This window comes from Anomaloglossus baeobatrachus, chromosome 6, assembly GCF_048569485.1.
Source record: "Anomaloglossus baeobatrachus isolate aAnoBae1 chromosome 6, aAnoBae1.hap1, whole genome shotgun sequence".
NCBI classification, from domain to species: Eukaryota; Metazoa; Chordata; class Amphibia; order Anura; family Aromobatidae; genus Anomaloglossus; species Anomaloglossus baeobatrachus.
In genome coordinates this window covers 171,817,486-171,835,813 of record NC_134358.1, presented here as the reverse complement: position 1 = coordinate 171,835,813, position 18,328 = coordinate 171,817,486, and the positions used below count along the sequence as shown (strand labels likewise).

Sequence of the window (18,328 nt, the reverse complement as noted above, 5' to 3'; positions counted from 1 at the left end):
AGCCCTTATACTAATGCTAAGTGGTATTGCATGTAACCTATTGTCCTCGACCAACAGAATGAAAGTTACTTATGGGTTTGATGGAGGCCATCTCTATGATCATTGTAGGCAGCAATTGCACACCCAATCCAAGTCCTGAAGAAGTAATCCAACACCTTGATTGTAAAAATTCAGTTTTTATTCATTTAAAAACCAATGCAGTATGACGAAGCATAAAATTGACTTAAAGGGATTTCCCACAAACAAAGGTAATTTTAATCGATGGATCTTGAAATAATAATTTCCACAATTGGATGTTTATTTATTTTTTTTTTTTTTCCTGTGCGGAGATCTTATGTGCCCTTATGTACTATGTAATGGCCATGTCTGATTGTGCACAGAACACAGTCTGATCATACCACAGCTCCTGGGCAGGGGAGGAAGTAAGAGTATACAGACATTATTGCATGGGATCACAAATAATTCTTTCTTTGAGGTAAAACATTTTTTAGAAACTGGCAGGGAAATGTTTTACCTCACAAAAAGAATCAGCTGTTAACTTGCTGTCCTATCTGTATACTCTCCATTGCGTCTGCCCCGGCCCAGGAGATGTGGTATGATCAGACCATGTTCCTGTACAGTCAGACACGGCCATTAGACAGTACAAAGCAGGGATACATTTATAAGATTATCTCAGTACAGGAACATTGTCTTATAAAAACATCCAATTGTAGAAATTATTATTCTTCCAAGCGCTATTGATTAAAGTCAACTTTAAAATGAGCTTTGTTCTTCGGAAAACCCCTTTAATGCAGCATATTAATCTGATGCATTGCTCACTCGGGATCTCCTGACCACGAAACGCGTTGTAACAGTCCTGAGTGAGCATGAAATGCGCGTCAGATAAGATACTGTTCTGTGTAACTTTTGATCGCACGGGTGCATTGGTTTTTAATGATTAGAATAAAAATTGCATTTCGTGTAATTAAGGTCCTGAATTATCTCCAACGCTTCGGTTGAATATATTGAGCTGGAGATTATCTGGGACTTGGACTGTGCCCCCAAACCATTCATTCTCTGTAATCCATACAAATGAGTGAGGAATGGTGAGCTAATAATCTCTTTTTGAAGTTTGCCTACAGAAATAGTATTACAAATATCACAGCCAACTGAAGTCAATGGGATCTGTGTAATGCTGTGTCTTCCCATGCGGTGACACTACAGGGTATTGACCACATCTACTACGCTCACGCACAGACCACTGCTGATAAGTTTGGGTCCAAGGAGCAGGACATTTATTTTCTGAGGAGCTTTCTAACATAGTATTTTACACCCATTTACTTAGTTTTCCACTACTAAGTTAATTCTTATGACCTTACTTACCCTGATCATTCTCCTAATATATTTCTATGACCGGCCCGGCTCCTGTAAGCCTGTGTCTGAGCGGCTGCTTTATTACTGTGTTGTGATGCAGCAAGCCTACGTCTGATATCTGGACGGGAATCGGATTATCTGTACAGGGCCGTCACTGTTGGGGATGGGGCCACCTCTCAGCTAAAAAGTGCGCTGTGATGTGCTGCTTGTTAATAGATAGTATGCACGTCAAAGCGTCAGCAGTCGTTCTGCACCACGCACAACTGAACTCAGATCAGACTTCCCCGTCCTCTATCTGGATCGTAATGAAGCTTTGAAGTGCCGTGCTCTCTCCTGTCAAGCCCTTTGATATATTTACGAATAACAAGCATCACATCTTAGAAAAAACAAGGTCGCCAGCACTAAAAATTTCAAACTGCACTCAATATTAAAATTTGAGTTTTTTGGCAAAAAATTGCAATTTCTTGAGCTACCCCGCTACGTCACGGCAAGTCTCTCTGGGGCAGTCCTAATCTAAATTATTTTTATTTAAAATGTGCCATACGGCCTCACATATGAAATAGTAGAACTGTTCTTAGCAGCACTTACATCTTAGTGCTTGTCAGCACTCCAAATCACCAATAGGATAGAGGCAGGGGAGGTGTGATCTGAGCATGTGTGCTCCGCCTGCTGTCACTCACTGAGAGGCAGCCCCGACCCCACCAGTGACGGGCCCTGATCAGTTCATCCGATTCCAGTCCCCAGATCAGAAGTAGCCTTGCTGCATCACAACAGAGTAATAAAGCAGCCGCAGGCTTACAGGAGCAGGGCAGGGGGTAAAAGGATATTAGGAAAATGATTATTAGAAAGAGGTTATATGAGAAGGGGTTAAATTCGTAGTGGAAAACTTATTTAAAAGGAACCTGTCACCAGGTTTTTGCCCATAAAAACTGCGGCTACCACCAGTGAGCCCTGATATGCAGCATTCCTGAATCCTGTATATAAGACCCCTGGCCGCTCTGTATAACACCCTGCGGGGCGGTCCGGTTCGCTGGCCATCGCTGATCTTGATCCAGCTCCTCCTCTACTTGCGATCACCGTCCTTTCCCTGCTTCATGTGGATGGATCCTACGTCATCCACACAGTGTCCTCCATTGCACTCTTGTGCACACTCACTTTTTACTGCCCTACCAAGGGCAAAGTACTATAGTGCGCATGAGCCGGTGTTCTATGACCGTTGTCGCACCTGTGCATTGCTGTACTTTGCTCTGCTCTCAGCAGGGCAGTGAGAAGGATGCAGGACGCATCAGCCAAATGCTGGCATAGCCGTCTTTGGGCTTGTTTTTTGCAGGAAGAGTTTGTTTTGAAGGAAACCATTTATTTCTCTCTAACATGTACTGGAAAACAGGAAAGAGTTGCAAAGGCAATGAAATGGAGAAAAAAAGTGTTTGTGTGATCATAACCTAGCACTATGATTTTCCAGGTCAGTACGATTATCAGGATACCAATCATAGTGTTATGGTTTGGTTTTTTTGTTCACCCTGCAGACAGTTTGTGGAAAATCGGCAATGTGCACTGGCTATGAGTCCTTCTGCTATGTGTGCGTTATGTGGCATACATGGTAGCACATTAGACTTATGGGCTCGTTCACACAAGTATAATAATGCAATACTACAGTATGTCCTCTCACAGCAGAACAAAAACAGCAGCCATAGGGGCCCTCATCAAGTCTCCAGCTGTCATGACATCGTGGTTGGCAACATGCAGGTACGCTGCGGGCTCAACGCCTGCATCCAAACCACATCCATTCACCGGCACATGATTTATGACTTACTACTAATGGAAGGAGTTAAATCTGGATTTATCAGCAGAACCTGTATGGCTGCAGGTAAATACATATATATTTTTTTTTGCTGATAGCTTCACTTTAAACGTTTTTTGTTTTTTTTTGTTTTGCTTCCTTTTTGTTTCTTTTTGCTTAAAAAAAACAAGTAAAATGCTGATCAAACCTACAAATGATAAAGGTGTAAATTAGATAATGCCAAAAATTCCGGCATCTAACTCCTGGCACTTCAACTGTTTGACCACATGATGGCGATCTTTCCAAATAGAACTACATGTTGGCGGCTTTTCTCTGTTCTTTCTCTTTTCAGCTATTGTCTGGGTTTTGAATTCTTTTACTTGATGAAAGCTCTCATGGACCTCCTGTAATCGGCTTCTCATTGTAATTATTTATTTCTTATATTAACAATCTAGATATAAAATGCTATAACATAAGCGGCTATACTTCAATTTTCTTTCTCGTTAGGGCTTCTGATGATGATTTCTGATCAGCACAGTAATTAGAGTCCTGGATAGTTTAGCAAAGCCGCATCTTCTGTGGAGGCTGAGTTAGTGTCCCGGCTGTGCATCCTCATGTGAGAGGCGGCAAGTTTTGTCTGTTTTCTCCAACCACACCAAAGCAATTTGTCCTTTGCTGTGGTTTGAGCTATTGAAAAGTTTAACTTATGGAATAAATAGGACATTTTAAGGCAGCAATATTTGCAGCACAGCTTCTTTATATATCCAACATACGGGCTGTAAATGAATGAACCAGCCTGATAAGATGCATTTGGTGGCTAGCTGTTTTTCCCAGACTCTGGATCAACACTGTCACAGTTAATTTCATAGGCCTGAGGTTACGTGGAGGTCAGAGGGTATCCCACTCTCAGGACAATCTGATAACTTTTTTTTTTTTTTTGGACAGACTTGAGCCCTGACATCTGAATGCTCTCCGTGTAACACTACATGTCTCTTGCTGCATCCATAGAAGAAAATCCTGACTTCATTCTTTCCTCCAGGACTAAGGGCTGGGGCACTTAAGATCCACATACAGAATGGCCAATTGTTATACATATAGGACATAGCTTGTGTGCACATGTATCATGGTATTTATGGACATAATAGTATCACCACTTGTGATAACGGCCATTCTTGTGATAGGGGACACACATTTTACACCAGTTTTTTAAATTTGTATGGGTGTTTTACAGCGTTAAATAAAAAAAAACAATAGGATAAAGAGTTGCACACCAGTCACAATGTATAGGGGAATAATGAAAAGCAAAACTGCTATGGGAATACTACCGTAGACTGAAAAATACAATGGACTATCTGAAAGAAGTGAAAAACATGAAAATGATTTATGCATAACTGCTATGAATAATAGGAATGAGAGATGTTTAGCCATTGTATTGATCAATGCAAAGGAGCCCCAAAACCAAACGCCAAGGTAATCAACATGGAGGTTAACGGGTATCCCACTCTCAGGACAATCTGATAAGACTCTCCTTTTTTGGACAGACTTGAGCCCTGACATCTGAATGCTCTCCATGTAACCCTACATGTCTCTTGCTGCAGCCATAGAAGAAAATCCTGACTTCATTCTTTCCTCCAGGACTAAGGACTGGGGCACTTAAGATCCACATGCAGAATGGCCAATTGTTATACATATAGGACATAGCTTGTGTGCACATGTATCATGGTATTTATGGACATAATAGTATCACGACTTGTGATAACGGCCATTCTTGTGATAGGGGACACACATTTTACACCAGTTTTTTAAATTTGTATGGGTGTTTTACAGCATTATCTGCATCATGAAGTAGATAAACCACTCTCAATGGCAGATCATTGCAAACTGTTTATTTGATGCAGAAAAGATAAAACCATTGATCCATTTTATTCTCCCTGATATCAGTCAAATTGTTGCTCTTAGGGTATGTTCACACGTTGCTTTTTTTTCAGCGCGGAAAAAAACGCACCCTCTGGCAGAGGGGAGAATTGTAAACAATGCTTTTTTGAGAAAAAGGCATCGAAAACGCATGCGTTTTTTCATGCTTTTTTCATGCGTTTTTCATGCGTTTTTCATGCGTTTTTCTAGGTGCGTTTTTTAAGACTTGTCAGTGTTAATAAAGTTGGTTGAACACAGACCTTTGGAAAAAAAAAACTGTGATGTCATTTCCTTCTCCACATTCTGTTTGGATAAATGGGAGGGCTTGGAATGGAAGGAGCACCATTTGAATTTTGGAAAAGTTGAAATAAACTTCGCGCACCATGTCACATTAGCAGAGCCCCTTGGGTACCTATACGTCAGAAAACCCCCACAAGTGACCCCATTTTGGAATCTGCACCCCTCAAGGATTTTATTCAGGAGTATATTAAGCATTTTGAATCCACAGCTACTTCACCCAAAATGTTGCTGTAGCAACAATATTCTCACTTTTAGGCCCGTTTCACACGTCAGTGAAAAACAGTGACGTTTTTCACTGGCGTGTAAAACATGCACATGTCCCTCCGTGTGCCGTGAATCACGGCACACATGGGTTGTCTAAGTGCAATCCGGGCTCCATTCTCCGTGGCCCGTGATTGCACTTAGAGATTAACTCACCTGTGCCCGCTCCCGCTTTCCATGGTGCTGATCGCTCACGCGGTGCAGCATCCGGCTGGCGCTGACCCCCACAGCAGCTGCTTACGGGTCGGCTGTGTCGCACATCATGAATATGCGCGACAATAATGAGCCGGCTCAGAAGCAGCAAGCAGAACGGGCTGCAGAGGACATCGCTGGACGCCGGGTGAGTAAAAATGATTTTTATTTTACAAGCACTTTTTTTCTGGCACGTGTTTCACGGACCACACCACTGCGTGGTCCGTGGAACATCAGTGATGCCAGAAAAAAATGGACATGTCTCCGTGCGGCAATCACGCACACGCGGGTACGCTGCACGGAGACACGTGCAGTGAAAAATCACTGATGTGTGAGCAGACCCATTCATTATAATGGGTCTGCGTATGTCAGTGATTCTGGTTTAAAAAAAAGCACAAACGTACCAGAATCACTGACGTGTGAAACAGGCCTAAGGCTATGTGGCCATGATCCAGCGACACGGCGTCCAGTACACAGTGTCAGCCTCCTGCAGAGATGTGAGTGTTGTCCACGGGAGAACGCAGCTGGCCATGCCCACGATTTGGGTTCAGGCTGCTGTGGAGCTCTATGCTACCTGCAGAGAACACTCTCGTCTCCGCAGCATAAATTGACATGCTGAGGCTCGGGAAGCTGCGCCACCGGTCGGTTTATGCTGCGGAGAAAAGAAGCACAGTGGGCATGAGATTTCTAAAAATCCTTCCACTGTGCTTCTACTGCACAACGCAGCGTCATGGACGCAGGGAAAACAATCTGCGCCCAAAACGCTGCAAACCCCGATTGTGGGCATCCAGCCTAAAAAGCGTCAATGGAGGTCAAATATATATACAACGTCCCACCCCCCCCTGCATATTCTAAGCTGGCACCTTTAGTACCTTTCATGTGGCACTAAAGGGTGCCTAGCCTAGTTTTTATCACAAAAACAAAAAAAAAAAAATGGCGTGGGGTCCCCCTATTTTTGATAGCCAGTCAGGGTAAAGCAGACAGCTGTAGCCTGCAAACCACAGCTGGCAGCTTCATCTTGTCTGGTGATCAATTTGGAGGGCTCCCCAGGTTTTTTTTTTTTATTTATAAATAAAAATAATAAAAAAAAAAAAATAACATGGGGTCCCCCCAAATTAGATCACCAGCCAAGGTGAAGCTGACAGCTGGGGTCTGGTATTCTCAGGGTGGGAAGAGCCATGGTTATTGGACTCTTCCCAGCCTAAAAATAGCAGGCCACAGCCGCCCCAGAAGTGGCGCATCCATTAGATGCGCCAATCCTGGCGCTTCGCCCCAACTCATCCCGCGCCCTGGTGCGTTGGCTAACGGGGTAATAAATGGGGTTGATACCAGATGTGTAATGTCACCTGGCATCAAGCCCAGCAATTAGTGATGTCACGGCGTCTATCAGACACCCGACATAACTAATTGACAGTAAACAAAAGCAAAAAAAGACAACAAAAAATTTTTTATTAGAAAAAACACTCCCCAAATCATTCCCTTGTTCTCCAATTTAATAAAAAAAAATGGGTCCGCAGAAATCCATTTGGATGTCCCACGTCGGCTCTGGACCTTCTAGAATATGGGGGACACGTTCAGGGAACGTATCCCCCATTTTCTAGGAGGGCAGACCCTCCATTTGAGGAGAGTGGGTGCAAAAATCTGCACCCACTCTCCCCGGGTCACAGCTGCAGAGTGCCGAGCAGCCAGCACAGCTCTCTGAACACTGTGCTGGCTGTCAGCTGCTCTGCACATGTGACCGGCCGGCGTGCACTGTGAAGGAGGAGGGAGCCGCGGGGGATCAGCGCTGCGACCGGACAGGTATGTATGACACCGGGGGGAATTGGGGTGAACGGGCAGGGCCTGGGGGGCATTTTTCTGTCGCATGTGTTATTGCACATGCGACAGAAATCATAGGAGCAGGGCGGCCGATGCGCTACTGTGCGCGCGGCCATGTTGGATTTTCGGGAGGGGGGTCGGGGGTCGGGGCGGGCACTTTGGCGACACCGGGGGCTTTGCCAGGAAGTGAGGTCAACAGGAAACCTCTTGACCTCACTTCCAGGTAAATGCCTGCGTTCTGGCGTGCCGACAAAGGCCGCGGACCGCAACAAAAAAGCAGGTCCATGCGCTGTAGCTGCGTTCTGACCCCACATCATTGATTTCAATGGGGGAGAGAACGCAGCCACAACGCACAAAAGAAGTGACATGCTGCTTTTCTTTCCGCACCGATTTTTGGCATCCAAAACGCTGCGGAAAGAAACGCAGCGTGTGCACTGATTTTTCAGCTTTCCCATACACTTTGCTGGGAAAGCTGAACGCATGCAATTTGCCACTGAAACGCTGCGGTTCAAAACGCAGCGTTTCCGCGGTAAAAAACGCAACGTGTGCACACAGCCTTACAGCAGATCTGGTGTAAACTGGAAGATGATTAGATGGGAATTCCTCTTGGTGTGATGGACACTGGCAGCAGAATACCCCATATAAGGGCATTCATCAGGCCGCACATAGGTGCCTTATAAGTGGGACCTTAACTTTTACTTTGAAAGAGGGTTACAAGCCACATCCAGAGACTCCCCCACATAAAGCCACCCAGCTCCTCCCGACACTCACTGTCATCTCCAGACCCTATTACCGGTAGAATAACAGCTAAAGCTTCACCACTGAAATTACACCATGGACGTATAGTTACATCTATGGGTTCCCCTTACCCCCCATTTGGTATTCTCTCATCGCACACTCCCACCACACTATTGCATGCAGCTTCAAGCACCTCTTCTGACTGGTAAGATCATGCTATTTCCAACAGCTCACCAACAGCGGCACGGTGTCTCAGTAGTTAGCACTGCAATCTTGCAGCGCTGGGGTCCTGGGTTCGAATCCCACCAAGGACTACATCTGCAAGGAGTTTGTATGTTCTCCCCGTGTTTGCATGGGTTTCCTCTGGGTACTCCGGTTTCCTCCCACACTCTAAAGACATAAAGATAGGGAATTTAGATTGTGAGCCCCAAAGGGGACAGTGTTCCTGATGTATGTAAAGCGCTGCGGCATATGTTAGCACTATATAAAAATAAAGATTTCTTTTTTTATTTATACTTGATTAACCTCTCCACCCCCAATGGCAGTATATCTGCATCCATATCTGCTGTTCTATGCAGGGCTTCCCAACAATGTCACCATCTGTTGACCTGCTCTTCATAGGCCTTTGCTAGACCTGATACTAATGTACTGAGCTGGCAGACCGCTGCGAGCAACACATCACTAGCGCCTGAGCCACAGGTTTGGGAACCTTTGCTTTAGATAAGTATGTATGCTCGGCCAGCATAATGAAGAGTTGTTGCCAAATTAGCAAATTGCTGTAGCAGTTAACAACCCCATTCTCAAGATCGATAGTAATTCCAGCAGTTGGACCCTCAGTGATCAGCAAATTAACACCTATTTTGTGGCTAGGTGGTAACTTGCTAAGTTGGGAAGAACCCTTTTATAATGGTTGTCTCATAAATGGCTGTCTCACATTTGGGACCTATCTCCAGAATGGGAGTCCCTTGAACACCACCACTCCATTTGGCATCTAACCACCAATGGGGGGAGGGGAGGAAGGTTGCAGCACATACTCTGCTTTATTGGAATTTCCATAGCAATGAATGGAGAGAGCTTATATTTGTTCAGCTATATGACATAAATGTTGTGAGACCACCCCTTTAATGTAGACCTACACAGCTGATGGTTGCTTCTGCTAACCTCCACATATTAATGCATATTCAATGTCAACAGTTAGGGGAGGCTTTCACAAATCCTTAAAGCACTGGCTGTTCTGAAACCAGGAAGCCCATCCAGACCTCCTAACCGGAGCTAGCTGCTTCATATAGGTTATCTGCGGTTGGGAAGGCCAGTGGTCGGCTGGGCTTTGCGGCATGAGAACAGCCAGTGATTCACAGATTTGTGAAACCAGCCTGAGCCTCCTAACACAGGACAAGCCTGAGGATCGGCACCAGATAAGTAATTCCGGGCTGTTTTGACTTTTATGTGGATCCCAGCCGTCCCAACCCTGCCTTTTTAAAGGAATTAAAAAAACTATTTTGTCTGTGTTTGGTTTGATAGTAGTCACGTCTTGTTCTACGCCTTTCACTCCTGCTCCTGATTTTGGTGTATGATGTCTGGGGCACTGTGGGAATATTGAAACTTGTTGCTTTCTATTTCCAGGTCCTCATCAAGCTCTGCTTTAAAGGAGGAGGAGTACAGAGAGTCTTTCATCTGCCATTCATCAGATCACTATGCCCTATCTGATGGAGACTGGTCTCCACAAGACAGGTATCTACCTTAGACATGTTATTAGTTCTCAGATCACCAGTGGAGAATATTTGGTTTTATATGCAAATATGTTAATAGAGAGAAGAGAACATTGGTGTAAGATTCTGGAAGCTGGATGGGGCACGATGGGGCACATCATGAGACGATGTTGATTATTTTGAGTAAATGTTTTTAATCTTTTCTTCTTTATCCAGTGGCTATTGCCAGTCTGTTGGTCCAAAGAGTGATTCTGAGCTGGAGGTTAAAGCCACAGACACAATGCTCCGAGCCGAGCCCCAGATGGAGTGGACATGGGGAGGTTTCCCAGAGTCAGCCAAGGTACATGCTCGTATCTCATCTTCACCATTCACTATATTCTTATTAAAGGTTGTATCCATTTGCCTGTGTATAAGGGTTAGGCTGGGTGCGCTTAGATCATTTGTACCAGGCTTGTTTTTTTTTTTTTTTTTTTTTGTTTTTTTTGAGCCCCAAATAATTGGTGCCAACATTGATTGATGTGAAAAAAACATGTTTTCATCAGGCTATTTTGCATTTCTTCCTTTCTTTTTCGCTCCTAATTGGGAGACCCAGACAGTGGGTGTATAGCTACTGCCTCTGGAGGCCGCACAAAGAACTACACTTAAAAGTGTAAGGCCCCTCCCCTTCTGGCTATACACCCTCCCGTAGGAGTACGGATTCCTCAGTTTTAGCTTTGTGCGCAAGGAGGTCAGACACGCACGCATAGCTCCATTGTTTTTAGTCAGCAGCAGCTGCTGACTATGTCGGATGGAAGAAAAGAGGGTCTATACAGACTCCCAGCATGCTCCCTTCTCACCCCACTTATGTCGGAGGTGTTTGTAAGGTTGAGGTACCCATTGCGGGTACGGCGGCAGGAGCCCACATGCTGATTCCTTCCCCATCCCTTTTTACAGGGCTCTGGGTGAAGTGGGATTTACCGGTCTCCAGGCACTGAGACCGGGCTCCATCTACAGCCCCTGGAGAAGATGCTGGATGGAGCGGAGTACATCAGGGACATGGCCCTGCTTCCTTAAGGTACTCTGTGTCCCCGTGCATTTGGCGCTCACACCGCAGCATGCTGGGTGTTGTAGTGCGCCGGGGGACATCAGCGCTGCGGCGCCTGTGCCATGGCCTCATTCAGCTTAGCTGAAGCAGGCACACTTATGGGAATCGGCCGCGCCGGCCGCTGGGACTGCGGCACGGCTGGCACTTGTAGTGCGCCGGGGACTTCAGCGCGGCCTGCGCTTTTACGGCGGCCGCGCTGATAACTACAGTCCCCGGCTTTTGCGGCCTGCTTCCGTTCGTTCCCGCCCCCAGACCTGCCAGTCAGGAGAGGGGCGGGACGCTGCCCACGTCTAGGACTCGGTCGCGCCGGCCGCTGGAACAGCGGCGCGGCTGGCACTTGTAGTGCGCCGGGGACTTCAGCGCGGCCCGCGCTTTTACGGCGGCCGCGCTGATAACTCGAGTCCCCGGCTTTTGCGGCCTGCTTTCGTTCGTTCCCGCCCCCAGACCTGCCAGTCAGGAGAGGGGCGGGACGCGGGCCAGGGCATCAGCGCTGAGGGCTGGAGTCGTTTTTACATACTCCAGCCCTCACAGTCAGCACAGAGGGGACACTGTTCCCGCACTTTTGTTTGGGAACTCCCACGGACCGCCCCTCTCCACATTAGCCGGCAGCCATTCTTGCTGACACGCTGAGCTGCAGAGGGGAGCCGGGGAGACCCAGACAAGGCATTCTACAGCCTCTTACCCGCTGTTCAGCGGGCGGTAAGCAGCCCTCAGGGCTCACCCCCTCTTGTGCTCGTAGTATTCTTAGTATTTTGTGGCTACAAATACTTGGTATTACATAGCGCTGGTCGCCCTTTGGCTATAGACTCTCTCACATGCAGAGAGCCAGCAGCATGTCGCCCGTAAAACGCAAGGGTGCCAAGGCACAGACATTGTATGCTTCCTGCACCGCATGTGGGACTTTTCTACCGGCAGGCTCCACGGACCCCCATTGTGTGCAGTGCTCGGCCCCTGCGGCGCTTGCACAGTCGGGACCTCTGCTGGATGTGTCCCAGGGTGTACCACCTGTGAATGCTGTCCAGGTGACAGGAACTGAGTTTGCAGCTTTTGCTGACAGAATGTCTCTCACTATGTCACAAATTCTTGACACATTGCGAGCTAGGCCTGTACTTCAGACCACGGACACTGTGCATGTATTGCCCCCTGGTCCCCCTCAGCTCCTAGCTCCGGGACGGGCATCTACACCTCAGGGTGAAGACTCTGACTCGGACGATGGCCCCGGGCAGCCTAAGCGGGCTCGTTATGACGGGCCTTCACATTCATCTCAATGGTCTGGATCCCAGAGGGATGAATCTATGGGTGATGAGGCGGACGTAACTGATCAGGATTCTGATCCTGGGACCGCTCTCAATCTAGACACACCAGATGGTGACGCCATAGTTAATGATCTTATATTTAACATCAATAAGATGTTGAATATTTCCCCACCAGCTCCTCCTGTAGAGGAGTCAGCTTCGCAGCACGAGAGAATCCATTTCAGATACCCTAAGCGTACATTAAGCACTTTTCTGGACCACGCTGACTTCAGAGACGCAATCCAGAAACCCCACGCTTATCCTGAAAGGCGTTTTCCTAAACGACTTAAAGATACACGCTACCCTTTTCCCTCTGAAGTGGTCAAGGGTTGGACCCAGTGTCCAAAAGTGGATCCTCCAATTTCCAGGCTGGCAGCTAGATCCTTGGTTGCTGTTGAAGATGGAGCGGCACTTAAAGATGCCACTGACAGGCAGATGGAGCTCTGGCTGAAATCCATCTATGAAGCGATTGGAGCGTCATTAGCGCCTTCTTTTGCGGCCGTATGGGCACTCCAAGCTATCACGGCCGGGCTTGCGCGAGTCGACTCAGTCACACGTGCATTTGCCCCGCAGGTAGCACCATTGACCTCGCAGATGGCGGCATTCGCGTCGTACGCGATTAATGCTGTTTTGGACGCTACAAGCCGCACGGCAGTGGCGTCAGCCAACTCAGTTGTTTTGCGTAGGGCTCTGTGGTTGAGACATTGGAAAGCAGATTCTCATTCCAAGAAGTGCTTAACCAATTTGCCTTTTTCTCGTGACCGATTGTTTGGAGAGCGTTTGGATGAAATCATCAAACACTCCAAGGGTAAGGACTCTTCCTTGCCACAACACAGACAAAACAAGCCCCAACAGAGGAGGGGTCAGTCTGGTTATCGGTCCTTTCGAGGACAGGGCAGGTCCCAATTCGCCTCGTCAAAAAAGACTCAAAAGGACCAGAGACGTTCAAATTCTTGGAGATCTCAGTCACGCCCAAAAAGACCAGCCGGAGGAACCGTTGCCAAAACGACGTCCTCCTGACTTGCGGTCTCCGATGCCCACACCCGCGGTCGGTGGGAGGCTGTCCCACTTTGGCGACATTTGGCTAGCAAGCGTCAAGGACCGTTGGGTGAGAGATATTCTATCTCACGGGTACAGGATAGAGTTCAGTTCTCGTCCGCCAACTCGTTTCTTCCGAACTTCTCCACCACCAGACCGAGCCGATGCTCTGTTGCAGGCGGTGGCCGCTCTAAAGGCGGAAGGAGTGGTGACCTCCGTCCCTCTTCAGGAACAGGGTCACGGTTTTTACTCCAATCTGTTTGTGGTCCCAAAAAAGGACGGATCGTATCGTCCCGTCCTGGATCTGAAGTTGCTCAACAGACACGTAAAAGTCAGGAGGTTCCGGATGGAATCCCTACGCTCCGTCATAGCCTCAATGTCTCAGGGAGATTTTCTAGCATCAATAGACATCAAAGATGCGTATCTCCACGTGCCGATTGCACCAGAGCATCAGCGTTTCCTACGTTTCGTCATACACGACGAGCACCTACAGTTCGTAGCGTTACCCTTCGGTCTGGCAACAGCCCCCCGGGTCTTCACCAAAGTCATGGCAGCAGTAGTAGCTGTTCTGCACTCGCAGGGTCACTCGGTCATCCCGTATCTAGACGACCTGCTTATAAAGGCATCCTCTCAAGAAGCATGCCAACACAGTCTGAAGGTGGCGCTAGACACCCTCCAGACTTTCGGGTGGATTATCAACTTTCCAAAGTCTCATCTAACCCCGACCCAATCTCTGACTTATCTTGGCATGGAGTTTCATACTCTATCAGCGATAGTGAGGCTTCCACTGGACAAGCAGTGCTCGCTACGGACTGGAGTGCAATCTCTCCTTCAGAGCCAGTCGCACTCACTGAGGCGCCTCATGCATTTCCTAGGAAAGATGGTAGCAGCAATGGAGGCAGTCCCGTTCGCGCAGTTTCATCTGCGCCCTCTCCAATGGGACATTCTGCGCCAATGGGATGGGAAATCGACGTCCCTCGACAGGACTGTCTCCCTCTCTCAGACTGCCAAGGACTCTCTACGTTGGTGGCTTCTCCCCAACTCATTGTCACAGGGAAAGTCGTTCCTTCCCCCGTCCTGGGCAGTGGTCACGACAGATGCGAGCCTATCAGGGTGGGGAGCGGTGTTTCTCCACCACAGGGCTCAGGGGACGTGGACTCAGGAAGAGTCCACCTTGCAGATCAATGTTCTGGAAATCAGAGCAATCTATCTTGCCCTGCGAGCCTTCCAACAATGGCTGGAAGGCAAACAGATTCGGATTCAGTCGGACAATTCCACGGCGGTGGCGTACATCAACCACCAAGGGGGAACACGCAGTCGCCAAGCTTTTCAAGAAGTCCAGCGGATTTTGACGTGGGTGGAAAGCAGAGCGTCCACCATATCTGCAGTTCACATCCCAGGCGTGGAAAACTGGGAAGCGGACTTTCTCAGTCGCCAGGGCATGGACGCAGGAGAATGGTCCCTTCACCCGGACGTGTTTCAACAGATCTGTTACCGCTGGGGGTCGCCGGACGTCGATCTGATGGCGTCACGGCACAACAACAAGGTCCCAGTTTTCATGGCACGGTCTCACGATCACCGAGCGCTGGCGGCAGACGCCTTGGTTCAGGATTGGTCGCAGTTCCGACTCCCCTATGTGTTCCCACCTCTAGCATTGTTACCCAGAGTTCTCCGGAAAATCAAGTCCGACTGCCAGCGAGCCATACTCGTCGCTCCAAATTGGCCAAGAAGGTCGTGGTACCCGGATCTGTGGCATCTCACGGTAGGCCAACCGTGGGCACTACCAGACCGTCCAGATCTGCTGTCTCAAGGGCCGTTTTTCCATCTGAATTCTGCGGCCCTGAACCTGACTGTGTGGCCATTGAGTCCTGGATCCTAGCGGCCTCAGGTTTGTCTCAGGGAGTTGTTGCCACAATGAGACAGGCTAGAAAACCATCCTCAGCTAAGATCTATCACAGGACGTGGAAGATATTCTTAGCGTGGTGCTTGGCTCAAGGGTTTTCGCCCTGGCCATTTGCATTGCCAATTTTTCTTTCCTTCCTGCAGTCTGGGTTGGAAAAAGGTTTGTCCCTTAGCTCGCTTAAGGGTCAAGTCTCCGCGTTATCCGTATTCTTTCAGAAGCGCTTGGCACAGCTTTCTAAAGTACGCACGTTTCTCCAAGGAGTTTGTCATATCGTTCCTCCTTACAGACGGCCATTGGAACCCTGGGATCTGAACAAGGTTCTCCTTGCTCTTCAAAAGCCGCCTTTCGAGCCCTTGGAAGAGGTTCCCCTTTCTCGGCTTTCACAAAAGGTAGTTTTTCTTGTAGCGGTCACATCTCTTCGAAGAGTGTCCGAGCTGGCGGCGTTATCTTGCAAATCTCCCTTCCTGGTGTTTCACCAAGACAAGGTAGTACTGCGTCCAATTCCAGAGTTTTCTCCCAAGGTGGTTTCTTCCTTTCATCTCAATCAGGATATCACTTTGCCATCTTTGTGTCCGCATCCAGTTCACCAATTTGAAAAGGGTTTACATCTGTTGGACCTGGTGAGAGCACTCAGGATTTACATTTCTCGCACGGCGCCTCTACGCCGTTCGGATGCGCTCTTTGTCCTAGTCGCTGGTCAGCATAAGGGATCGCAAGCTTCCAAATCCACCCTGGCGCGGTGGATCAAGGAACCAATTCTTCACGCATACCGTTCTGCTGGGCTTCAGATTCCATCTGGACTGAAGGCCCATTCTACCAGAGCCGTTGGTGCGTCCTGGGCGTTGAGGCATCAGGCTACGGCTCAGCAAGTGTGCCAGGCGGCTACCTGGTCGAGTCTGCACACATTTACCAAACACTATCAAGTGCATACCTACGCTTCGGCAGACGCCAGCCTAGGTAGACGAGTCCTTCAGGCGGCGGTGGCCCACCTGTAGGAAGAGGCTGTATGACAGCCCGTTCATGTGGTATCTTTTTACCCACCCAGGGACTGCTTTTGGACGTCCCACTGTCTGGGTCTCCCAATTAGGAGCGAAAAAGAAGAAGGGAATTTTGTTTACTTACCGTAAATTCCTTTTCTTCTAGCTCCAATTGGGAGACCCAGCACCCGCCCTATCTGTTTTTAGGGTTTCGTTTTTTCGGGTGCACATGTTGTTCACGTTGTTTCTTAAGTTCTCCGATCTAGTTATCGGATTGAATTTGGTTTTGAAACTGTTATTGGCTTTCCTCCTTCTTGCTTTGGTACTAAAACTGAGGAATCCGTACTCCTACGGGAGGGTGTATAGCCAGAAGGGGAGGGGCCTTACACTTTTAAGTGTAGTTCTTTGTGCGGCCTCCAGAGGCAGTAGCTATACACCCACTGTCTGGGTCTCCCAATTGGAGCTAGAAGAAAAGGAATTTACGGTAAGTAAACAAAATTCCCTTCTTCTTTATCGTTCCTTTGGGAGACCCAGACCATGGGTGTTTAGCTTCTGCCTCCGGAGGACACACAAAGTACTACACTTAAAAGTGTAGCTCCTCCCTCTGAGCTTATACACCCCCTGGTAGCCAGTCCTAGCCAGTTTATCGCTTTGTGTTCAGGAGGTCATACATCCACACATGCATTCTCATCTGATTGTTTGACTTTTGGAAAGAGTTTGAAGAAAAGCGGGTCCATGTCTGGACTCCCGGCATGTCCCTTCTCACCCCACTGTGTCGGCGGTGTTGTTAAGGTTGATTTACAAGGCTGAAGCCTTACATGCCGCGCTCCTTCACCATCGCTTCTGGGCTCTGGCTTGAAGTGGAGTCCGGTCTCCATCCACAGCCACTTGAGGATTCTGTTGGACCGGAGCACTCATCCCCAGGGACATGGCCCTGCGTCTCAGCAGCTAAGTACCTGAGACGTTTGTTGGGGGTCCCGGTTCTTTATTGTAAGGGGAGAGTATGCTGTATGTGATTGTTTTTAACTTTTCCGGCGGGTTCTCCAGCTTTTGCCTGAGAACCGCGCCGATGGTGCCTGCTTGTCGGCCTCGCCGCTTAAATTTAGGCCCCGGCTTCGTCGGAGGCCTAGTTTCGTTTTCCTGCCCTCGCATGTCACTCATGCAGAGGGACAGGTTCGGCTCCTCCCGGCGGCCGTTCTACACAGGGGAGGGACACTCCCCACTGGTGGGGCGTCCCTCCTTCCCGGCAGGTCTCTCTAGCCCTCCAGTTCCCGCTCTTTTATAGGAACGCCCCTAGTCCCGCCCCCTCCATTTCTCAGGCAGAGTTCACTCTGCTCTGGGACATCCTGCATTCTGCATCTCTGCTGAGGTGCTGCTCTCTGGGGGACCGGGCTTCGGGATCTGGAGGGCACACAACACCGCGCTCAGCGGTCTGGTAAGCCACAGCCGGTCTCCGGTTGTGGACCTCTGTATATTCTCCCTGGGGTTCATTCTCTGCAAAGCCCCCACTCCAGCAGCATGTCTCACACACAAGGAGCAAGGCTCCAAAGCTTTATTCTGCATGCACTGCATGTAAGCTCCTGCTGCCTGAGCCGAGCATTTATCCACACTGTGATGGTTGCTCTAACTTGGCGGTGCCACAGCCTGGAGTCTCACCCCCAGTGGTCTCTCAGGCTGCTGCTGCACCTGTGATTGAACCCCCGGCCTGGGTAGAGTCCTGTTCTAGGTCCATATCCCAGTCATTTGCTGAGTCCATGGGACTTTTGTCCAGGACTTTGATGAATATGCATCAGCCCCCCTCTCAGGGTGCCTCTAATACTCTTGACAGAGGACTCCTATCCTCTGACCTCCATCCATCAGAGCTCACGGAGGATTCATCATCTGATCCCAGACCCCGTCCTTCTAAGAGAAGGCGCAGGGTTTCCTCCCCCTCCCCATCCCACGGCTCTGTCTCAAGAGCTGACTC

At 48.6% G+C, this 18,328-nt stretch overlaps 1 protein-coding gene across 2 annotated transcripts in view; it reads left to right on the top strand.

The window, feature by feature from the left end:
- The window catches only part of LPIN2 (lipin 2), a 134,064-nt gene that overhangs the window by 47,868 nt on the left and 67,868 nt on the right, over positions 1-18,328 (top strand). For both annotated transcript variants that reach the window (XM_075314486.1, XM_075314485.1), the window contains exons 5-6: positions 9,980-10,087; positions 10,282-10,405. In XM_075314486.1, coding sequence (XP_075170601.1) covers positions 9,980-10,087; positions 10,282-10,405 — 232 coding nt within the window. The remainder of the gene's footprint in view (positions 1-9,979; positions 10,088-10,281; positions 10,406-18,328) is intronic.